At 39.2% G+C, this 15551-nt stretch overlaps 1 protein-coding gene across 2 annotated transcripts in view; it reads left to right on the top strand.

Moving 5' to 3' along the window:
• Positions 1 to 15551, top strand: part of eps8l2 (EPS8 like 2) — a 56234-nt gene that overhangs the window by 25696 nt on the left and 14987 nt on the right. Inside the window, exons 1-6 of one of the 2 annotated variants that reach the window (XM_056272633.1) lie at positions 6402 to 6497; positions 6623 to 6699; positions 6866 to 6930; positions 9401 to 9562; positions 11507 to 11656; positions 11976 to 12055. In XM_056272633.1, coding sequence (XP_056128608.1) covers positions 6684 to 6699; positions 6866 to 6930; positions 9401 to 9562; positions 11507 to 11656; positions 11976 to 12055 — 473 coding nt within the window. In that variant the 5' untranslated portion in view covers positions 6402 to 6497; positions 6623 to 6683. Of the gene's footprint in view, positions 1 to 6401; positions 6498 to 6622; positions 6700 to 6865; positions 6931 to 9400; positions 9563 to 11506; positions 11657 to 11975; positions 12056 to 15551 lie in introns of those variants that run through there. The other variant, XM_056272631.1, reaches the window with a different exon arrangement.

The raw sequence follows: 15551 nt of genomic DNA, 5'->3' as shown, positions 1-15551 counted from the left end.
GCTTTGATCAATGGAATGATTAATTTTTGACTAATATAGTCAAATAGAAAACAGTTATTTTAAATTTTAAAAATATTTCACTGTTTTGCTGTATTTTTGATCAAATAAATGCAGCCTTGGTGAGCAGAAGAGACTTTTTTTTAACTTAATCTGAATGGTAGAGTATATAAAACAAATTAGTGTTGTTTTGTTAAAGGGATAGTTCATAAAAAGAGACAATATCTTCATCATGTCGTTTCAAAGCTATTTGGCTTTTTGAAATATGATATTTTGAAATATGTCTCTGTTTGTTTTGTTCATACAATTAAATTAAATGGAGTCCAAACAGAGTCAAACAGAGAAAGACTGTTGTGTATATTGTGAAAGTGAGACTGGTGAGAGACACGCAGAGGTGAGAGACGCTGAGTGACAGAGAGGTGAGACAGATAGCGTTACTAGACCTCCAGCAGTCATGTTAGGACAACGGTTTGCCTGACGGTGTGTGTGTGTGTGTGTGTGTGTGTGTGAGAGTCCAAATATGTTTGTTTTTGAGGGTCAAAGGTTTCCAGGGTAGAGATTTTCACCTGAAGGCCATGTTTTCATCCTGTTTAAACTGAAGTTTATATGTTGTAAAGTGCTGAAAGTGTAAATGCTGTTAGGAGAAGAAATGTGACAGTTAGACCTAAAATCTACAATAAATAACTTTATACCCAAAGCAAAAGTAAAATACTGCTCAAAAGATGCTCTTTCATAGTTTAGGATTTTTAAGTAACTTTTCCTTAGATGTTTCTCCTGAAATTCCTTAAGCAAAATAATAATAGTGACAAATGAGTTGCACAGTTAACATTCACACCAAGAACTATAACTATAAAAATAACTATAACTATATTGGTGTCAGCGGACGATATCGTTCTGTTTATTATAAGCGAGCTGCAGTTTTGTCGTCCGTCACTTTAAATGCTCAAGCTCTTTAAAGCAGGATAGATTCTGATTGGCTGTCAATGTTTTTTTCGTTCATCAGCTGAAAAAAATCGCTTTGAGAGTGATTCCAACGAAATCATTCCTCTGTGCCGTTATCGTTAGTTGTGGTGTGAACTTTAATATTTAGAACGATTTTTATAACTATTTTTATCATTATAGTTATCTTTCTTAGTGTGAACAGGCCTTTAACGCACATTGCTATAAAATGAATGTAGATAGCAGCTCATGTTTGTGTTCATATTCAGATCTCCAACTTTTATGGCAAGCTTGGTATCTGAGTACAGTTTGAGACACTTCTGAGACCTTAACTTAATCTTTTTCTCAGGTTTAAAATTTAGCCGAAAGACTAAACCTCCATTTAAGTTCAGTCTAGGAGATACAAGATATAAAAGGGTTAGTTCACCCAAAAATGAAAATTCTGTCAGTAATTACTCTCCCTCATGTTGTTCAACCCCGTAAGACTTTCGTTCACAGCATGTCGACAGCTCACAACCAGCGAGATCTAAACGCTGCATGGGACCAACTCCAGCCTCACACACCCGAGAGGGATTCTGGGTCCGCGATAATTGTGCTAATTTAACGCTAGCAATTAAACTCACACCTACAGTTTACGTGAGATGAACCTCGTCGATCGACTTTTCCGGTAACTGGAGCGCCGCCAAAGAAAAACACCAATGTGATCTCTTTAAAGGGTTAGTTCACCCAAAAATGAAAATTCTGTCAGTAACTACTCACCCTCATGTTGTTCCAACCCCGTAAGACTTTCGTTCATCTTCGGAACACAAATTAAGATATTTTTGATTAAATCTGAGAGCTGGATCACTACTCCATAGGCTTCTTAAGGGATCGAAACTGACCGGCCCAAAAGTTATGAAAGACATCGTTAAAATAGTCCGAGTGACTACAGTGGCTCAACCTTAAGTTTATCAAGCGACGAGAATACTTTTTGTGCACAAAAAACAAACAAAAATAACCAGTTTATTCAACTATTCATTTCCTTCTCTGTGGGCCTTGATATTTCACGTAGTGATATTGCGCAAAGCTTCTAGGTTGTACGTCACGCATCACACACATGACCAGCGTCGCCCAATAGTGAGCCTGTGTGTGACGTGCAACCTAGAAGCTTTGCGCAATATCACTATGTGAAATATCACGGCCGTACAGAGAAGGAAATTAATAGTTGAATAAAGTCGTTATTTTTGTTTGTTTTTTTCGCACAAAAAGTATTCTCGTCGCTTGATAAACTTAAGATTGAGCCACTGTAGTCACTCGGACTATTGGACTGACGATGTCTTTCATAACTTTTGGGCCGGCAAGTTTCGATCCCTTAAGAAGCCTATGGAGGAGTGATCCAGCTCTCAGATTTAATCAAAAATATCTTAATTTGTGTTCCGAAGATGAACGAAAGTCTTACGGGGTTGGAACAACATGAGGGTGAGTAGTTACTGACAGAATTTTCATTTTTGGGTGAACTAACCCTTTAAAGAGATCACATTGGTGTTTTTCTTTGGCGGCGCTCCAGTTACCGGAAAAGTCGATCGACGAGGTTCATCTCAGGTAAACTGTAGGCGTGAGTTTAATTGCTAGTGTTAAATTAGCACAATTATCGCGGACCCAGAATCCCTCTCGGGTGTGTGAGGCTGGAGTTGGTCCCATGCAGCGTTTAGATCTCGCTGGTTGTGAGCTGTGGACATGCTGTGAAGCGTTTGGAGTAAATGTCAGACATGAATAACACATGCACGCAGCTCGACTTACACAAAGATGCCGTGGTGCAAACCGTTCGACTCTCTCCATCCAACAGGAAGAGAGGAAAGAGTGTGAAGAAGACTTCCTGGAGAGATGGCGAGAGAGATAAACGGAGGAGGGGCTGTGAGAGAATGTACCTCTGATATGTGATCCCGTAAAGCAGCTGATAAGAACATGTGCTCATTTAGAGGTAATGATTAGCTCTGGTCATTTAACCCCGGAGACTCGCGCTGGGCGATGACCCTCTCTCACACTATCTCTCAATTCAGTTTCAGTGTAATGTGCTTTATTGGCACGCCAAAATTTGCGTTCGTTTTGCTTGGCTGTATTAGTGCAATAATGGTATATAATTTTGGTGAAAAATCAAATCAAATATTATTTTATATGATACAGTGTACTTTTTTTTTTTCCCCAGCAGGGACGCACGCATTCAGCAAATCAAAAGTGTCAGGAAAAACATTTATAATATTACGTAAGATTTCTATCTCAAATAAATGCTGTTCTTTTGAACTTTCTATTTATCAAACAATCCTGAAAGAAAATGGATCACGGTTTCCACAAAAATATGAACTGTTTTCAACATTGATAATCATCAGAAATGTTTCTCGAGAAGCCAATCGGCATATTAGAATGATTTCTGAAGGATCATGTGGCACTGAAGACTGGATTATTCTTAATTTAAAGAATAATATAAAATAAAATAAAAAATGATGTATAATAATAGCTATTATAATTAAGTAATTAAGAAAAATATTAGTCAGAAAAAGTCCAAATGTGCCAATAATGGTAATAATAAATAATAATTCGTTACATTTATATAGCGCTTTTTCTGGGTACTCAAAGCGCTTTACATTGAAGAGGGAATCTCCTCAACCACCACCAATCGGCAGCTCCACCTGGATGATGCGACGGCAGCCATATTGTGCCAGAACGCCCACCACACACCAGCTTACTGGTGGAGAGGAGACAGTGATGAAGCCAATCAGTATAGACCCCTTTTCAGTTGGTAAACATGGTGATGTTTTTTTTTGTGGGCGGAGCTTAGGTGGAGGCAGAACGATACCTCTGGCCGCTTCCCTAACGCTAGTTAGCAAGTTTTGTTAGCTTGTTTTTTAACAATGACTGGAGAAAATCAGATTTTATCTTAATGTGCAAGGTCACTCACTGTCCAGGACCGCGATTGTTATTTGCAAAAGTTAATTTTAACGGACGGAACCAGATTGGCCGACCCGTAGCCTACACCCTCACTCAATGGATGGACGATCTGACAGGATTAACGTTACATTACCTCGGTTGAGTGGCCTGACTTCTACACCTACCTTATAGAGAAACCGATCGTAAAGAAAAACGTATATAAATCTTTAGATGCCTATAACTACCGTATTTTCCGCACACTTAAAAGGCGCACTTAAAAGCCTTTAATTTTCTCAAAAAATGACAGTGCGCCTTATAATCCGGAGCGCCTTATATATGGATCAATTGGTTAATAATGCTCCGCGTTATTAAATTCGCCCGCGAACTCGCGCTCGTGTCCATCTTATGCCCGCTCTGTCACACGGCCAGTTCAACCTCGTATAAATCAGGTTATGTGTGTAGGTCACGTGCCCGCTCACGAGCGCTCACTCTTATGGTGTGTTCACACCGAACGCGAATTTAATTATTTGGCGTTGCGAATGACGCGAATTGGGTGACGCGTTTGCCGCGAATGTCTTCCGTGCAAGTTGAAATATTTGAACTCGAGCGAATGTTCAAGCGTCTAAGACGCGATAGACGCGTATTTGACGCTCTATTCGCGTTCGGTGTGAACACACCATTACTAACAGACACATGAACAGACACACTGTCCCCGGCGCTGCTCGCGCGGCACAGAATGTTCATAAAGCGCTCCCCGTTCACAGTAACCGGGTCGTCTCACTCAAAACAGCCAGCTGTTGCTGTCAGCGAGCCGCCGCACATGAATACTCGTATGAGTCAGGCTGCGAATGTAAGTTACGTGCCCGCCCCAGCGCGCTCACGCTTACTAATAAACGCCTCGCCTCCGGCGCCGCGCACTCGCTACATTCCCTTTAGCACATCTAGTGGATGCATAACGCAAACCCAGTCAAACGTTTGACTGCAGTATCTTATGCGCCTTATAATCCGGTGTGCCCTATATATGAAAAATGTCCTAAAATAGGTCATTCATTGAAGGTGCGCCTTATAGTGCGGAAAATACGGTATGTGCCGAATGGTCATGTACAAGACTTGTGTGGTACGATCCGCAGTTCTGCCTAGCCAGCGCCAAGAAGACGACAATGTAAAGAGTGACATTACGGTGCGATTTTAATGAAGTGAATATTTTCTAGAAATAAAAATTCCAGATACAGCATATCCATTTTTCATCGATTCTTGCACCAAACAACACAACAAGATGACATTTAATAATAATAACAATAATTTAAGCTCCTTATTCTGTAGCCGAATCTGTGCTGGTTTGTATTGGCCGCCTCCAGTTTTCACTTTGTTTTGCCTCCAGCTAGCGCCGTGACGTAACTGTGACGTCGGCGCAAAAGGGGTCTATATGGGGATGATTAGGAGGCCATGATGGACAGAGGCCAAGGGGCAAATTTAGCCAGGATGCCAGGGTTAAACCCTTACTCTTTTCCTAAGGACATCCTGGGATTTTTAATGACCACAGAGAGTCAGGACCTCGGTTTAACGTCTCATCCGAAGGACGGTGCTCTTTGACAGTATAGTGTCCCCGTCACTATACTGGGGCGTTAGGACCCACACAGACCACAGGGTGAGCGCCCCCTGCTGGCCTCACTAACACCTCTTCCAGCAGCAACCTGGTTTTCCCAGGAGGTCTCCCATCCAGGTACTAACCAGGCTCAGCCCTGCTTAGCTTCAGTGGGTGACCAGTCTTGGGCTACAGGGTGATATAATGTACATAAACTGCTGGCATTCCATCACTATTTCCCCCATACAGTTATTCAGCAGCTGCAGTGATTCATTCATATTTCCAATATCACATTTGATCGGCTTATCTGAATGAATCAACCAGTAAGAGAGAAAAACCCTCAAAAACATTCAGTCACCATGACATCATGTCCATACTGGTGTTTCTGTAACTATTTTAAACACACCATAACTTTGTTATCATTATGGTGAACTACAACTCTATAACTAGAACTTAGAAGAACACCATAAACATTGTCCTGAACTAAAACATGTTTTCAAGAGAGAATCGCCTTTGATTATGCGCTTTAACCTTGAACTCAACTTAATATGTCTGTTAAATGGCTTTTAAACCCTAACTGAGTCATTTACTGTAGTCTTCAAGTGTTGCCTAAGACCCCGATCATGTCATGTTTCTCCTCTAGATGTCAGAAGAGATCTCAAGAATGTCTCAAACTGTGCAAAAGATACCAAAGTTTGCAATGAAAAGCAATAAAAGAGCAACATATGGGCACTGAAATTTGGGTACGACTTGATCCGTTCTAAAGCAAAAGTGAAGTTGAGTGTTTCGTGCAACATGCAGCCCTGAGCTGATTTATAGGACTGCTGTAAAACAAACAGCGATATGATATTGAAGTCATTGACAGAGGGGAGGAAGGGTTTACATGTGTTACATGGCTTGACCTTTGACCTCGCATAAAAGAGGCAGGCGAAACACGATTCCAGCCTGTCAGAACATTTCCTGTCCGTAAGTCCATCAGTTCGAGCATTACAGCTGGAGTTTTTAACACAATGGAGATGTTTAATGCAGATTTGTAGACAGAAAGTTTCATTTGAATTCACTGGTTTGAAAGGTAAGAGTGAGAATTTGTATTCCTGTATCTCATATGATTTTGACTCATAAACAAGCATTGTATCGCTAACTGTAATGATGCGTTTCATGGAATCGATTATAATGCAAATGCTGGTGTTTCATCAGTTTTTCTGTCCGTGTACATGAAACGTCTCGCTTAAGTGACCTTGACGCTCCTTACACCAAAATGTGGCACTACTCAGGTTAGAGTGTGTTTGTCTGCACATACAACTTATACTAGTATTTATATTCGTTGCATGAATGTCTGTCAAAAAATTACTTTGCATATGAGGAACTCAAGATAGCGTCTTTTTCCTCTGGGAAGTCTGTGAGTATAGTGTGTCTTATTTGCATCTCTATTTCTTTCAGAACAACGAAAGAAGTACTCAAACTCGAATGTCATCATGCAAGAGACATCGCAGTACCATGTGCAGGTGAGCGAGATGCTAAACTCTTTTAATTCTGCTTCTTCTCTCCAAGCTTGTTGATTAGCTAAACCTCACCACCGAGAGTTTGGTTTAATATTTAACATGATTCAACTGATGACTTGATATCGTAATAAAGCAATCAGGTCACCTGATCAGATTTGTAAGGGCAGCGTTTAGCTCCATCTGAGCTGTTATAATCCGAGATAACGCAATCTGAAATCTGCATTATACAATGGCTAGTTCTGATCCTGGAATTTGATTGGATGAAATGCACTGATGTCTTGTATGCACCTGCAACCTGAAAGAACCTCAGCAGAACAAGTGCTTAATTTCCGCAAACGCTAATAAAAGGGCACCTTGATCCAGGTCTGACTCGAGACCTTCTGTTGAACTTTGTTCTGATCTAGATGCATTGTTTTCCTTGGTCTATTTTTCCTCACTTTCACCCTTTACTCATTGGCCATATTGTCTCTCTTATCTCTTTTTCTTGCTCTCATATATGCATATTGTTGATAAAACGTCCACGCCAGCAGCAGTCATATCAGGTCTTGAATGCTTAAACACTCCTGTTATATCATGATCTGAGTTTAGGCACTTAAGGTTTTTTTCTTTTCTTTTCTTTTTTACCAGATTCACAGTATTTCTTTCTACAAAACTCACCGCCAAGATGCTGATGTGTTGTTTTTAGGTTGCTAGGGTGTTTGGGTGGTTTTAGGTTATTGATAGCTGGTTGGTAGGGTGTTTGAGTGGTTTGAGGTCATTGCTAGGGTGTTTGAGTGGTTTTAGGCCACTGCTAGGGGGTTGCTAGGGTGATTGAGTGGTTTTATGGCAATTATAGGTGGTTGCTAGGGTGTTTGAGTGGTTTGAGTTCATTCATAGCTGGTTGCTAGGGTGTTTGAGTGGCTTTAAGCGACTGCTAGGGGGTTGCTAGTGTGTTTGAGTTGTTTTATGGCAATTATAGGTGGTTGCTAGGGTGTTTGAGTGGTTTGAGTTCATTCATAGCTGGTTGCTAGGGTGTTTGAGTGGCTTTAAGCGACTGCTAGGGGGTTGCTAGTGTGTTTGAGTTGTTTTAGGTCATTGATAGCTGGTTGGTAGGGTGTTGGGTTTAAGGGATTGATAGCTAGTTACTAGGTTTATAAGGTGTTTGTAGGCCACTGCTGGGGTTTGTTAGGGTCCTTGAGTGAATTTAGGGCAATTTTAGGTGGTTGTTAGGGTGCTTGGTGGTTCTATGTTGTTGCTAGGGTGAATGAGTGTATAAGTGTTTTTTTCTTCTTCTTAGAAAACCATCTATGTTCTGGCACTTTAAAAACCCAGAAATCAAATAATTGATCTGAAAGACCTACAATGAAACATTAAAAACACTGACCTACCCTCTAGTAAACAGATCATATTCGTGCAAATATCTCAAAGCAAGCAAATGTACGTTAAACTTCCCTTTGTGTAGTTTGTTAGTTGGACTACATCCTGTTAAAGTCAGATGTGACAATAAACATGTTTGTGGTTGGATGGTCTGGTTAATCCACGGCAGCCATGCTGAGATCTTCCCTTATATAACTGGTGACAAGACTTAATCTGCTTATGAATTATGCATGATGCTTTGAATAATTTGTTCTCTTTGATGGGTAGGGATCACTGTTTGTCACATAGTATTGTGACATGTAAATGACATGTATTGTGACACACACACACACATAGGTGTGGTTAAAGTGCTGAAGTGGATATATAAATATTATAAGGTGTGTGCTAACATTACTCACTCTATTAAAATAACAATTAATTCCTTTAAGATGCCGACACAGAGCAACGCCCAATGACAATATGTAGGTATGTTTTAGACAAACAGGACATTCACCTGGTTTTCTACTACTAAAAATCAATAATAAGATCTCTTTAAATTCCCAGTTTACTATCTCCTAAACTCCAATGGAATTAAATATAGAGCAGCTTAAATTTGTTTAGTTTTTGTAGTTTGCACAGGGAAAAAACGCAAGAAGTACCGTTTAAAATCTTTAAAATGTATGCTTTAAAATCTAAATGGTCAGATAAAATGCCAAATATTTTTTTTGCATTACAATTGCAATCCAAATGAGTGCATCCAATTGCACTCATTTTTGCTCTCTCCTTCCTCTTATAGTCAGTTATGTGACATTTACTGTATAGAGAATATTGGATAAATTAACATTTTGCAAATTTTTTACAACATTTGCATGATTGTTTTAAAAAAAAAAGGTTGCTTATGTATCCCCCAGGTGGCTCGCCAAAATTTCCTTTTGTCTCTCAATTGTTGTATGAGAAACTCTTGACATTGTGGTGACATCATTACTATAGCACTATTAGTAGACTGTCAGAGTAAACAGATCTTATTAATTGCACATGCAAAATAACAGTCCATTATACAGATCAGATGTAATGAACCAAATCGCATTGCATCATTCTAGCAATGACCTTTCACACTTGTCTATGCGTATGTTTGCAGCATCTCTCTACGTTCATCATGGATAAAACAGAGTCCATCACTACGGTAGATGATGCTATTAAGAAGCTGAAACTGCTGGACTCCAAAGACAAAATCTGGACTCAGGAAATGCTGCTACAGGTGACGGACAAATCCATCAAACTCCTGGACTGCGAGACCAAGGTGAGCGTGATCCTTCCCAAGGGTAGAAATTAGCACAATAACTTTTGTAAAGTAAATATAAAATTTAACTGAACTTAATCCATGTTCCTGGTCTTATTGTTAAAGTTTCATCTGTGTGTGCTATTCCAAAGAAAATATTTTTGTCTTTGTAATCTTTTGTAATGCATTGTCCTTTTCCGCTGACGTAATTTATTAGACAATTATTGACTATACATGACAATATAGCAGACTATTGGGTAATGTTACCAATGTTAACAAGCAGCCTTTTCACATTCCAGTCAATTCTGGTCCATTTTGTTCAGCCAACATCGTGAATGATTCTGGGCTTGCAAGTTTATGCCAATTTAAAACCATTTGCACCTTGATGGTCAATAACAAGTTAAACACACACTTGAGATCATGGAAATAAGAACCGATTAAAGCATGTTCCACACCTGTTGACCAAGTGTAATCCGATCTGATCTGGAATAACTGGATAGGGAGCGTTTCATCCGTGTGAATCATGTGAAATGATTCTTAGTGTGATGTCATTATTCTTGTAATATGTGACTGTTTCGATATGTGCCAACATTCCCAGACCTTTGACCTCATTAATGATTATAATCATTGTTTTTTGTGTCAAAGGTCGTCAGTGTTATTTTATTTTAATTTAAGTTTATTTAATTGTTGGAAGTTGCAATAAATTAAAATTAAATTAAATTAAATTTGTGAGAAACATGAACATTTCCACAGTAAATTTATTTGTTTTTTAAAAATATTTAAGAATCAGGTTTAGGTACTTAATGTGTTTATGTACAGGGCCTGAAATTAACACCCGACCACCTGCCAAATGCGGGTGAATTTTGCTATTGGCGGGTAACACTGTCAATCTACCTGCCACATTGGCAGGTAGCCAATGAGAATTGAGTGATTCATTAGGTTTTTTTTTTTACGTTTTCATTTTCATTGCGTTGGACCTTAGCTATAATGTGGCGGCACATTACTGGGGTAAAAAGGCCAGCTGAAACAAACAACCAACAAAAAGATGAGGATGAGTCAAAGAAAAGTAAAAGAAGACATTTTAATACAAAGTGGTCAATTGGCGACAACGGCAAGGTTCGTGAGCGGCTGATTTATGACAGCGACTGTTGTTTCATAACGTTCATGCGATCAGAAAGAAGATGAGGCCCTTTTCTGACTACGTTTGGATGTGCGAGTATTAAACTGTTGGTGAGATGGAATGAGATAATGTAACGCTGACGTAGGCTCCAGAACAATGACAGTTGCACAGATGTGTGGGTGTGCAACTGTAGTACATGTTGGGAGTTGGGAACCGGTGAGAAAATGTCCGGTACCCGGTAACTTTACCAGTAATAATATTAATTTAGTTCTGCTTAACGGTTCCTGAACGCTGTAACTAAAAGCTGTCAGGACCTAGCTGTCTACGTGACTAAATCATCCATCAACACAGCCGCGGGTGATTTGTTTGCATACGAGCTGCGGTAGGTCTATAGATCTGTTGTGCGTGTGTGTGTCAAAATCAATGAATAAAAAGATTTTTTAAAAATGTATATTCTAAGTTATTATTACTTATATTGATTTCGTTAATAACTTGACAGCAGTTAAATGTGTACAAGTTAAAGAACAATATTGTGAAATTCCCGTTTTTCACCTTTAGGCTATGAGGCAAAAAAAAAAAAAAAAAAAAAAAGGCTGGTAAAAAGTCTCTGTGGCAGGTGAATTTTGATATCCACCTGCCACAGTGGCTGGTGGCCAAAAAAGTTAACTTCAGGCCCTGACTATATTTATCTATTTTTGTACATTTAGCATCTTGGTTTAATTTTACTTTTAATATACAACATAATATATATTTTTTTTTTGCAAGGCATTTAGGGTTAGATCATATTGAAGTTAATTTTAAAGGTCTAATTCTCCTGATCTCTCGTTTCTCTTTCTTTCTCTCAGGAAGAGCTTGAAAACTTTCCTCTGGCCACAGTCCATCACTGTCAGACGCTGTTGAACCAGACGAGATACCCCTCCGTCCTTCTGCTCATCTGTCAGGACAATGAACAACACAAACCAGACATTCACTTCTTCTACTGCGACGAAGTGGAGGTGGGACACAAACACAAACTTGTATATATACTTCCAAAAAAAAAAAAGTGTCATGATACTTTAAAATGCATGATATTTCATGCATGATATATTTTAGGTTTAATCATGTGCTGTTATTATTCTGCAGACATTTCGAGAAATGTTGTATCTCCAAGTAACAGCAAAACATAGACACTCGTGTACATACAGACACAATGATCAGCCGGTGGAAACGTCATCATTTCCCAGAAATACCATTATGAAAAAGCTGCTTATCGAGAAAAAGCACACTATCGAGAGCTGCTTTCACTTAAACCATGCATGTGTGTTTGTGTTTTAGGCCGAGATGGTGCATGCTGACATTGATAGCGCTCTGGGAGACAACTCACGCGGCAAGAAGAATCGACCGCAGACGCTAAAGTGAGACCCAGACCTCTTTGACACTACTGGAGTGGTTTTTAAATAACTTATTACTAGTCAGATTGACTGACACCAAGTTTCACAACACTTCTACCTGCTGAACAGACTGATTTTTCGTCTATTGACGACACTGAGAAGTCCTAAAAACACATAACAGGATCAACAGATAGTAAAGACACATTTACCCTGAGGTTGCTGTGATCTTGTGTGTAATAGTTGTTCATTTATTTAAGGATGCTACAGTATTAGCACTGAGCTTTGGTTACATGCAGAATTGTGTTTTGGAAGCAGTGTGATTTTCTTCCCGAATAACCGGTTGCAGGGTCATCAGAGAAAGAAGACCGTACAGCTACACACACACACACACACACACACACACACACACACACACACACACAGCACCGTTCCAAATCCCAGTGAGCTGCCTTGCTGTCAGCTTAACTGAAATGCAACCTCAGGTGCACAGGAGATGTGACTTGCAATTGATTTCAGTAGTTTGTTAGAGTTAGCATTTTGCTAAGCTAACTAAGCAGTAGGCCTAAGCATAAAAATACACAGCACACACACATATTGAGTAAAATAGTGGGTTTAAACCATTTTGATTATTTCCAGTATTGGATGAAGTCAGTGCTTTAAGTGGCCCAAAAGAGGTGGCGGTACTCTATTATTATTATTATTATTTTTGCTGACCCCCCTCCTCCCCTGAGGTAACAACAACTATATTGAAGGGGTTTTATATAAACAGCAGTCAACAGACGACCTTATAAAAAATAATAAATCCTTTTATTAGTTTGTGGATTTGCTTTAGCTAGAAAGAGCTACTGAACATAAATAAAATGTGCAAAATGGTATTGAAAAAATACCCTTATAAGGAGCTACAGTAGAAAGAGCTACTGATCATAAATAAAATGTACAAAATGTGGATATGAATCCAACTGGAAAAACTTGTGAAAAGATATATTTTGATTAGTCAAATAGCAAATAGCATATAGTGAAGCTCTATAGCCATCTAGTGGTTAAAATGATCTTTATTTTATTTTAAAACTGCATTTTCCAAAAAATGGCCAAAAATGAAAATTATCCATGTTATCTCCATGAATGAAAGTTTGAAATCTGGGTCTTTTATAAAGTGAATTTGACATAAAATGCTGTTTTTTTGTGTGTAAAAAGCCTATTTAAATAAATATTTATTTATTTATAGAAATTTAAAAGATATCATAAATCCTCCAAAAACTGCACAAATGTTGAGTAAAAACATTAATAAACAGAGTAAAATTACATTTGTAAAAAAAAAAAAAAACTTTTATTCTGTTACAAAATTAAATGTTATTGTCTGAGCATCACAGTCCCGCCCACAGCCCGAGAGAGCTTCGGTGCCGGAAGTAAATTTCCCATTCATTTCTCCCATTGACGGTTTGGAAAAACCGTATCTAAAGAGTTTTAGAGCATGTCTGAGGATAACCAGCTACGGCTGAACTCATAAGCATTCAACATATCATTTCGAGTGAAAAAACGAAGAGAAAATCCAAATAAAATCAAAGGTACAAGACTGTGTACATATTTTCATTTCCGAGCGAAGGAACTACTCAACCCATAAACCACCGCGCCTCACTGAAGTTGACTGAAGCCACAACCGCGAAAGAGCCTTTTGAGCGACTTCCAAATCTGACGACGGCCACGCAAACTTTTTCCTCCAGTGAATTTTATATAGTGAATGTGCAGGGAAACTCCTTTTCTGATTTAATGAAGCCTTATATGTAAAACACATTGAGCATCTGGCTCGCTCATAGGCTGTGCTGCGGCAACTGCACATCCAATGGCGCGGACGCCTCTGACGTGCGACCAATGAGCTAGCCCTACGTCATTACACGATCTTCAGTCTTCACGGACCTTCGCGGGGTTTAACCAGACGGCACGCACTGTGATGCTCTATTTGTATTTTAACCGAGCAGCTAACACCAGAGAATGTCCTAACACTGACAGCGGCAAAAGCGACGCATGCGCTTTTCACTTGTAAAACTCAAGGGTGTATGGGTAATGTAGTCTCTGCTCTCGGTGGGACGAATTAGGAGGCGTGCATTGTGAAGGGAGCTCTGAAAAGCGGCAGCGCAGCCAAAGGATTGAACAGATGTGCAAATGAGCGTACCGGTACGCTAAAAGCACGTTCTGGGCGCACGGAGAGGTGGCGGTACGCTCAAGAGCTATATGTGGAAGTGGCGGTACTGAGTACCGGTGCGTACCGGCCCACTTAAAGCACTGGATGAAGTATATTTATAATCAGCATTGCTCGCATTCTCCACCATCTGAGCTCTTCACAATGCATTAAGGGATTGTCTTCACAAAATATACAAAGCTTATAGTTTAGCCAAAATTAGCTATCTTTAAAGGATATGGTGTTTGGGTAGTTTTATGCCATTGCCAGGTGTTTGCTAGGATGTTTTAGGGTGGTTTTAGGACATTTCAAGGTGATTTTTTGGGGTGTTTGAGTGGTTTTAGAGTTTTTCCAGTAGTTTGCATTCTCCACCATATGAGGTCATCACAATGCATTCATGGATTGTATTTGCAAATTATACAAGCTGAGAAGGCAAAGTTGATCATTTTGTCAAAATTAGCTATTGTTAGAAGATTTAAGGTTTAAGGGTGATTTAACAGCACTTCTAGGTAATTGCTGGAGTGTTTGAGTGGTTTTAGGACATTTCTAGGTGGTTGGTTGTCAGTTTTTAGTTAGAGTAAACAAGTTTGATACTTTTCAGTATTTAATCAATCGTATTAACCCTTTCCCCACCAGCGTTTACAATTTTTTTATTTATTTTTTGCCAGCCACCGCCAGCATTTTTGATCATTTGTCTTTACAAAATTTTGATGGGCCCCAAAATATTTTGTTGCGTGAATAATTGAATATGCAATATATCAACAGAAAGAAAAGAGCCTCTTGCTTAAAAAAAAAAAGTTTTATTCTAGCTTCATGCATTCTTTTTTTATCAACACTTGAATGTGGGTAAGTTTCTTTATGAAAAGTGACATTTTGAGCAAAAAGCAGAGCAAATTCAACGTTATAATCAAAGACTACATCCAGATTGGATTCAGAACGATGATCAAAACACAGATGGATTAGATTGAGTTCATCAACACCCCCATAGCTTCAGTCCTATAGCAGTCCTTCAGATCCTGGGTCGACATTTCATTCAGTAACATTGAATGTATAACATTGAAAACACGGCAAGCTGGAAATTTCCATCAATGGCGGTGTCTCATAAATTATGGAAGATTCTGTCAATGGCAGGGAAAGAGTTAATAATCATAATTTCCCACATTGTACACCATCTGAGCTCATCACAATCCCCAATGGATTGTTTTAGCAAATTATACATGCTGGGAAGACAAAATTTATAATTTGGCCAAATTGAGCTATCTTTAAAGCTTGCTGGCAACCGTTTGGAACAACCCTCACATCAGGACTTCCTAAAATGTTGCCTATGTAGGCTTCTCAGCGGGT

This window comes from Rhinichthys klamathensis, unplaced genomic scaffold (genome assembly GCF_029890125.1).
Source record: "Rhinichthys klamathensis goyatoka isolate OS25496 unplaced genomic scaffold, OSU_Roscu_1.1 h1tg000341l_1, whole genome shotgun sequence".
In the NCBI taxonomy this organism is placed as follows: Eukaryota; Metazoa; Chordata; class Actinopteri; order Cypriniformes; family Leuciscidae; genus Rhinichthys; species Rhinichthys klamathensis.
Note: the sequence above shows the minus strand (reverse complement) of the source record. Positions and strands in the feature narration are given on the sequence as shown.